General features: G+C 36.5%; 1 protein-coding gene across 1 annotated transcript in view; it reads right to left on the bottom strand.

Moving 5' to 3' along the window:
• Positions 1-778: 778 nt before the first annotated feature.
• The window catches only part of sf3b1.L (splicing factor 3b subunit 1 L homeolog), a 46341-nt gene continuing 37697 nt past the window's right edge, over positions 779-9422 (bottom strand). Inside the window, exons 18-25 of the mRNA XM_018236248.2 lie at positions 6350-6571; positions 5629-5811; positions 5409-5520; positions 5190-5310; positions 3585-3716; positions 1946-2218; positions 1633-1849; positions 779-1163 (exon numbers count right to left, since the gene is read on the bottom strand). Of these exons, the coding sequence (XP_018091737.1) occupies positions 1005-1163; positions 1633-1849; positions 1946-2218; positions 3585-3716; positions 5190-5310; positions 5409-5520; positions 5629-5811; positions 6350-6571 (1419 nt within the window). The 3' untranslated portion in view covers positions 779-1004. The remainder of the gene's footprint in view (positions 1164-1632; positions 1850-1945; positions 2219-3584; positions 3717-5189; positions 5311-5408; positions 5521-5628; positions 5812-6349; positions 6572-9422) is intronic.

The following is a 9422-nucleotide window of genomic DNA, read 5'->3' as shown; positions in this document are numbered from 1 at the left end:
TATTACATGCAGTAGATCTTGCCAGTCAAACAAATTTTCCTTTTTTTGAAGAGCAGAAACCTAGACAATGGGATGGCAGTGGATGTGATCTTAGATTTTGCTAAAGCATTTGATACAGTAGCACACAGAAGGTAAATTGATCAAATAAAAATTGGCCTGAACAAAAATATTTGTACTTTAATATATAATTTTCTAAAAATGACAGTAAATAGAACATATTCAAATTGGACCAGTATTGTTTGTGGCGTACCACAGGGGTCTGTCCTTGGTTCTTAAATGACCTTGAGGTTAGAAACGGTACTGTATTTTTGCCGATTATTGTGCAAAACTATTAGAGACTTGACTATTAGAGGTTTGACAGCAAACTGGCAAATGAAGTGTGTGTGTTTATATATACTTGCTGTTAACACTGGAGGGGATGAACTTGATGGGTTTAAAAGAATTAAAACATACCATACTGTTGCCCTGCACTTATAAAACTGGTGTGTTTGATTCAGAAGCACTACTTGGTTATATGTAGTGGTATATAAATAAGCTGCGGTGTAGCTGTGGGGGCAGCCATTCAAAGGAGAAAAGGCTTAAATTACATTGCAGATTATCTCTGTAGAATAAAATGTCGTTATACACCATTTATATTTCACATATAAATTGACACACACATACAGTAGTAGTGTTTCTGAACCAACAGATCAGCTGAATTGACAGATGTACATTTTAATTATATTAAAACACCTCATAATTTTTGGTGTTTCTTCGCAAAGGCACAAAAACATGAATATTTTATACATAAAATGTTTATTTCACAAATACACATCTTCAGAGATAATGAATGGCATTGGTATTTGATTTTGGATCAAAAATAGTCAAACTTTCCTAGTCACTTCTAAGTTTTAACAGGTTACACCAAAAACAGGCTCTCCTAAAAATCATGCTGCAGAACTTTGTGCATTACTAATGCTTCACATAATATTCAGAACAGTTAAGTGAACGTGATACTAAATATTTTACAAAATGTAGTCGAGCTCGTAGCGAATGTATGTGTTCTTTTCATCATTATATATACGAGGATAATGAGCAATGAGGGCATCTTGCGAGCCAATATAGATCGAATTGTATATTTTCCAATATACGTCCCTCACTTTCCTGGCAGGATGAAAGAGGCCCTAGAGGAAAAACAAAGAGCAAAGTATGAGGTTTGGAGATAACATACAGGTATAATTTTTTTTTTATTTTTTTTTTTTTTAAGATCAGCAACAATGATTCAACTTCAAAGTGTTTCATACAAATTTTGTTATTCTCGCACGGACTACTAGGTCAGTAAAATAGATTTTGGATAAATAGAAATCATTTTACAGGCAACACGCACTGCCCCAATCTTACAAACATAGGATAACATTTTAATGTGCATGACACGGGTGGAGTATACACCCTGCTGAAGAATAAAGAAAGCAGAGGTAATCAAGTATGGCTCAATGTCCCAGTAAGGTTTCATCCATCACTAAAAGGAATTACTAAAATGTACCACCACAATGGATTTCTAATACCACTAGGAACAGCAACATGTTCTTGGGACAAACAAGATGTTTATTTGTAATATAAAAATATATGAATTTAAGAAAAACAAAAAAATACCTGTAAGCAATACTGCACCATTCTACAAGGACCAATGGCAACTCGCAGGCCTTCAAGCGCACCCATAACAGCTTGGATTACATGAGGGGAAGTTTCAAACACATTTGGCCAAACATAGTTCAGCAAATGGTTCAGAGAATCTTCACATCCAAATCCATATACGCCAAGTGACATATGCTGAACAACTGCACTGGCTGTTTGTCTGTGCACAAGATCTCTACAAAAAATAAAACAGGGTGGGGGGGAAATTAAAGAGACTGTAAAAAAGAAAAAAAAAAGAAAATCCCCCTTCCCCAATAAAGAATTTATTTACCTGTCCATTAAAGCATCTTCCAGCAATGGTGTTACTGCATAAATATAATCCTTTCCCATTTCTCCAATGTATTCAAAAAGGAAAGAGAGGGATTTTAACACACCATTTTGAACATTGAGTTCTGGCACTCTGTATTCATTCATCAGTGCTGGTAAAACTGTAAACGGTGAGCAGGTTTCTGCAACAATAGCTATTGCGACTGTGGTGCAAACTCTGTTTTGTCTCTCTTGAACCTTCAAATTATTAAGAAGTGTGGCAAGGACATCATGAGGTCTAAAAGGGAAAAAAATGTTCCATTAACACAAAGAAACAAAGGCAACCTGAATTTAAAGGGGAACTATTGCAAAAATGAAAATTTACTATAAGCTTCATCTTACTGAAATAAAATACAATTACATATTCTGTATCATTTCTGAAATAATCAAGTTCATCTTCACTATCCCTCTCAGCATCTGTTTCTCTTCATTCTATCTTTATGCAGCAGATGGGTGTCATTCATTCCTTTCCTAGCAGGTGTATTAAAGCTCACTCAAATAACTAATTCCAGTACAAACAAAATCTAACAATTAAGGCATTTTGCACAAATCCTGCATGTAGAGAGACATGATGTCTGGCGACTTTATTAATAGTGTGAGCTCTAATACATTCTTTAGACAAAAGGAGCTCCCCTATAAGATATATTGGATCTAACGGTCAATGAATATCTGAAACCAACAGATACGGAAAAAGGGATAGTGAAGATGAACTTGATTATTTCAGAAACAGTACAGAATTTTTAACTGATTATATATAGAAAACTTATTTCAGTATGCTGAAGCTTATATTACTGCCAGTGGAACAATAGTTGGTACATTTATTAAAACAGTTTCTACAACTGACTTTATTTGCCCCATTGCTTTAATGCCTTAAGTGCAATACAAAATAAAATCTATGGTGTGGCTATATAGTGCTTTAAGTGCCAGTGCTGTTTTATACAGCGCATCATTTATGAGCCTTCAAAGCAGCACTGCCTGAAGCACATGTAAGCGCTGTGCACCCTAGCTGGACTTCAAGTGATGCCCGTGGAAGGTTGCGGACAAGACTGCCATGCATAGAAACATGCATGCTACCGCTTATACTGTCGTGATTTAATCTAATTTGATTCCAGAATTCCCTATACTCTTTACATATGCTAAAATGTAGGTATGCACCGAATCCAAGATTCGGTTCGGGATTCGGAATTTTGCAGAATGATTCAGATTCGACCGAATACTTCTAGCCAGCCGAACCCTGATTTGCATATGCCGAATCTTTCACAAAGGATTTGGGGGTTCAGTCGAATACAAAATAGTGGATTCAGTGCATCCCTACTAAAATTGTAAGAAAATTAATTTAATTTCACTATCGGATGAAATTACATATGAGGAGCTATACAACCCAGGTCAGAAAGCACACAATTTTGTCTAGATTTTACAAATCATGGGGAACCAAGATATTTTACAGTAGTCAATTGACTTTCTTTGGCTATGTGAGAATATTCGCTTAAGGTATAAAGATATTGAGCAATAGAGGGGCTGAATATATGAAGCTAAAAGACAAGTTAAATAAATATACCCTTTTGCTCAATAGGTTAAATATCTGAGTAACAGTCGGTACTTACCCAATAGCTTTTGCAATATAGCCAAAGGTATTGACAGTTGCTCTTCTAATTGCTTTTTTATGCGCCTTTAGCAGTTCCAGTAACTCAAAACAAATCCTCATCCATTCTCTTGCTGACACATATTCTGCACCTCTGAAAATATTAAAAACATAAATGTAGATAATTTTCCTTATTTACCTAACAGATACCGGCTATTTTAGGATTAAAGTGCTATTTTTTTGTTGCAAGTCTCTTCTGTTCCTGATTCCTCTCTACTTTGCTTGTGATGTCACATTGGTCAGCAACTTGCAGGCTTATCACTGTGTAAGATCATGGGGGGGGGGGGGCAAGTCCCTGGTTCTAGTGGCTTTCTTTCTTATTCTCCACTTACACTTTGCCTGCTCATTTGTCTTTCCTGTTGTCCTGCCTACCCAGTTATTTAGTCTGTCTGACTTTGCTTTATACTTTAACTTGTCCTTAACATACTCGGCCCATGTCCTTACTTGTTTAAAAGGTGGCCATACACTAGGTACATATTTTAAAATCAATAAAGTATCTGATTGGGAAGGATGGCAAATACAGGTATGGGATGCGTTATCCAGAAAAACGTTATCCATCTTGTTTGCGGTGACAAATAGCATCATGTATCACTGGCCTTAAACTAAAAAGTTACTTCAGTACACATATACTCTTTGAAGCATACTCTGTTAATTGTTTACATGTTTAATAAACCTAAGGGCTATTCCACACGGGGAGATAGCGACGCGTTTGCGGCGACAAAGCGCCGCGACCGGCGCAGGCGACAGTTTTGTATGGGCGCCTATGTAAAAACGCCTGTGCTAACCACACGAGGCGATGCGCTTTTCAACAGTCGCCTGAAAATGCCTCGCCAGGCTTTTTCAGGCGACTGTTGAAAAGCGCATCGCCTCGTGTGGTTAGCACAGGCGTTTTTACATAGGCGCCCATACAAAACTGTCGCCTGCGCCGGTCGCGGCGCTTTGTCGCCGCGACCGCGTCGCTATCTCCCCGTGTGGACTAGCCCTAAATGAATAGAAAGGGGAGTAAGTAAATACAGATAATCAGATCTGAATGAATCCCCTCCCTATCACCACCTTAGTTGTGACTGTCTTTGTAGCTTATGAATGGGGGGGGGTTCTTTCTGTACTGGCAATCTGATTAAAATTTAGAAACACGAAGTAGTTTAATTTTCTCTGTTTGCCCATTTAGCACAAGAAAATAACAGCATCATCGTATTCTTATAAATGAAAGTCCAAAAGTAGTTTCAACATAAACCCTATTAATAAAGACATGTTGAACAAGCATACTGCCTTATAAAGGTAAAAACTATATGTTCTACAATAGTAGAATGCGATTTCTTTTTAATTTTAGATTTTGCCTTTACTGCAAGAAATAAATAAAAACCATACATATACAATAAAAAGGAAAATATATAATAAGTACAAAGTGCTATTCATTCGACTCATGTTAAACAAAGAGTAAACTGCCCTTTAAGGCTTTTCAAATTTGTACACAGCTTCTGACAGGCTGCTTATTTGCAGTTTATATGAAGTTAGTGGCAGCAACACAAACAAGACTTAAAATTAAAATATCATTTAAGCCCATTACCTGTCTGCAATACGACCAACAAGATCAATGCAGTTCTCTTGTACTTTCTCGTGCCTATTTTTCAGGATAGGCGTTAACCTTGGAAGAAGATCTTTGATTGGAGGGGTCATCTTGTGCATGCCTAGTGTGCCAAAGTTAAAGAGTGAGTAGAACAATCATTGATTAAAATAACACACTAATAAGGACACATAAATAAGAACACACTGATCCAATGCTTACCTATAACATTGACAATTGCTTTAAGTGCTCCTAAAATACTTCCCAGTACTTCAGGGTACTCTTCTCCAAGATATTCATACAACACAACACCCAAATGTCCCATCAGTTTTTCCTATAATTAAACAGGGAAAGGTTGTTTAGCAAAGTAAACACAACCCACAAAAATATAAAGCACAATAAAAACAAATCCAAAAAGTGTCATTAAGATAGGAGCACACACCTCTTGACAAGTTTTCATGACAACTGCAGTACGTGATATCAAGTCAGCAGCCTGCTGTCTCACTTTAGCAGATTTATTATTCAACCGCCATAAGACTGTTCCACAAATTTGTGGCAGGTAAGGCTTTACTCTTTTTCCAAGAGCATTTACAACAGTGCCAAATCCATTTAACATCACAGAATCCTAAAATGAGACAGAAAAAAAAAAAATATATATTTTTAGAACAGAGCACACAACTGCTGCAAGTAAATTATCGTATCCAATGAAATCTGTTTTATTTTACATACCTAATTTTAAAGTTTTCCCTTATTTTACTCCAGTTTTTTGTTGTCCCACCAACATATAATGCATATCCCTAATTTAATTTTTTTCTGGATTTTACACCATTTTTTTTGGTACCATTGAAAATGTAAAATGGGGTTCTACTGTTATTACTCTCCACTCTCTCCAAAAGACAAAATCTTAATATACATCATATTCCTAAGCCAAAATTTCAAATCTTAAGAGCTCGATTTAATTGGAACAACCCCAAATTCCACAATAAAGGAGTTACAAAACTGAATTATTTTTTCTTCAGTTAAACGAAAAAGGTTTTTTTTTTTTTGGGTAGAGGATCACTTTAAGGGTATCCAGCAAGCATATGCATACTGAAGCGGTTACAAGTCATTACAAATCAATGTAGAGCAAAAATAATGTATAACAATGTAGTACTTTTGCATACCTCTGTTGTTTGCTCCTGGAATGCATACAGGATGCCATCAATAAGCTGTTCCTCAAGCTTATGATCAATATCTGCAGCTCCGAGATTTCCCATTATTTTCTCAATGGTTTCCATAACCATTTTCCTGTATTGCTCAGCTTCATCCTTTAAGTCGTCTACAATTCTTGATATTATTTCAGCAGCTCCCACTTTGTTTGCAAGTTCAACTGTGGTATCCACCAACTGTATTATATAAAACAAAGAATGCAATCATTCAAGCTGCAAACTTCCTTTATCCCACAGACATCACAGTTTCTTTTAAATTGCAATAATTAAAATATGCACACTGTGCATTTCTTCCAAGAAATGGTATAGAGCTACCACTAGAGATCTGCTCTGGGACACACAGAATCAATAAGGATGAAAAGAGGAGGCTGTGTAGTCATTTCTGTTTACTGGGTGTTAAGACATCTTAAAGGGGTTGTTCAATTTTGAATTTATTTTGTGCAATTGGTTTTAATTTTTTATTATTTGTGGTTTTTGAGTTTTTTAGCTTTTTATTCAGCAGCTCTCCAGTTTGCAATTTCAGCCATTGCTAGGATCCAAATTACCCTAGCAACCATGCATTGATTTGAATAAGAGACTGGACTATGACTAGGAGAGGAACTGAATAGAAAGATGAATAATAAAAAGTAGCAACAACAATACATTTGTAGCCTTACAGAGCATTTGTTTTTTTAGATGGGGTCAGTGACTCTTGTTTAAAAGCTGGAAAGTGTCAGAAGAAGAAGGCAAATAATTCAAAAACTATATTAAAAAAAATAATGAAGAACCATTGAAAAGTTGCTTACAATTCTATTACATACTAAAATTTAAACCTGAAGGTGAACTACCCCTTTAAGGTGATCTTAGATCAAACCTTCTAGGCTGTGTTTGACCAGCCAAGGGGACAAGATTTTGCAGGGCATCCTTCAGCCTAGAGATGTTTTTATAAGGTATTCTGGTTCATTCAAAACCTTATGGCCAGAGCTGTGTGCCCCTGCCATTTCAATGTAATAGACTCTGTCAATGCAAACAGAATAGAAATACTCTTTTTAGCTATTGTTGTGGCAAAGTCAGTGACTTGGTTCAGGAGCGGGGATTCACTGGAATAGTGGTTATCAGCCACGGCAAATAGGTATTCTGCCAAGTCATAAAAGTGTAAGCAGGTCCAGACCTTCACTTTCTGTTACAGTGTTGTAAAAGTTTCTGCCCACTGCAGATCTGGCAGCGTAGGCAGAAGTACAAACATTTTTTAATTAATTTTTAAGCTCATGAAGGGAGTGTAGGTGTTTACGATGTCCAAAGCTGTGTTATGCTCTGGCCCCAGGAATGTTCGTATGGTAGGTGGTCAGCAGCAAACAACTATTTGGTGTATAATTTTTAGAGATAAATTAGCCTTATTTAACATACCAAGTATTTTATGCTTTATATAGTTTTTCGTTTTCTGTACCCTTTGATTTAATTTTTAAGCTTAAACTGTGATGATACATTTATTTTTCCTACTTTTAATGTGTGGAAGGTATATTAACACACAATTCTGATAACAAAGACCCTAATGTGCGTGCTGTATGAAAGGGAGAGAGAGATTCAAAGCTCCACTGGACAGAGATTTAACAATACTATGGATTGTTTTAAATCACCTAACAGTAGTATGCAATGAATGCCAGTTTAGGTGTTTTGAGGCCATGTTTGCTTGCTAGACAGTCTAATGTAATGCAAAAAAATATATAATTGTATGCTGTGGTTTATGGAGAGAAATAGCAATAATAAAAATAAATAAATAAAAAAGCTATATATATTTGATAGTGTTGAGCAGTACTCAAATTTGTAACATGCAACTTAGTGCACAGCTACTTATTTGTTAGTCTGTGCTAGTAACTACATGTTTTAAAGGAGAAGGAAAAGCTAAAATTACATCAAGCTATAATTATTGCCCATTACGTGTATATATACTTACCAGCAGTCATTTCATCATGCAGTTTCAGTAATTCTGGAGCTTTAATTGTTTTTAAAATAAGTGCCAGGCTGTTCTGAAAAAAAATATCCCTGCTGCAGTACAAATATCCATCTACTCAGGGCACATGCATTCGCAGTTATTGTCAGTTGCGCGCTGCACAAACGCACAGTATTCTTCTTACTTCCCAGTTAAATGATGAAGTTCGGGTCACATGACCAACCCAAACGTGATCTATGACCTCTCTGCCCATCTGCATTCTCTTATGCACCAATAAGATTAAAGCTTCCCAGTTGCCTAGAGCTTTTTTTCAGCAGGCAAGCAAGCGGAGAAGCAGGGGACAGCCAAATCGCAGCAGCGTTCAGGCAATATTGAGGTCTGTACTAATAAAGCATTCATTTGTAAAAAAAAAAAAAAAAAAAAAAAAATACGCTGTGTTGTCAAATTGTTATACCTCCGCAGTATCACTACAGTGGTGGAGAGGAAGTGGCGCAGATAGCTGAATATGGTGCAAAACAGCTGGGATTTATACTGCACCACAATGGTAGCAATTTAAAAGTTCATAAGGCAGAGTTTCAGGAGAGGAGGCTAGGGGCATGTTACAGAGGTTTTAGTTTTAAAGCTTGCCATCTAATTTAATAAGAGAGCTTCACTTTATCAGAGTATAAAGCCATCTCCAGGTTACAAAAGCAACAAGATACAATATGATATTATTGTGACCAGAATTTTAATAGGCGACTTAATTATTCAACCTTAACTTTTAATTGACAGGTAGGTCTAATATGTCTTTTAGGGGGCTCCTTTTCTTAGCAGAATAACTCAAAATAACCGACTCCAGCACATAACAAAAGATAAAATAATAACAGACCCTGGCAAACCCCCTGCACACAGAGAAACAGGATTTCCATAAGAGCCGGTTACTTATTATTATATAGAGTGAGCACCTAGGTTAAGGGTGCAACCCCCCCCCCCCGAAGGTTCTAGAAGACCTAAATGTGAATCAAAAACTGACTCCACCTACTGCATGAAGATAGAATGAAGAGAGACAGGTTGCTCAGAGGGGGAGATTGAAAAGTAACTTGATTATGGTACAGAATT

This window comes from Xenopus laevis, chromosome 9_10L (genome assembly GCF_017654675.1).
Source record: "Xenopus laevis strain J_2021 chromosome 9_10L, Xenopus_laevis_v10.1, whole genome shotgun sequence".
NCBI classification, from domain to species: domain Eukaryota; kingdom Metazoa; phylum Chordata; class Amphibia; order Anura; family Pipidae; genus Xenopus; species Xenopus laevis.
The sequence above is the reverse complement of the archived record's forward strand: the minus strand, read 5'-3'. Positions and strand labels throughout refer to the sequence as shown.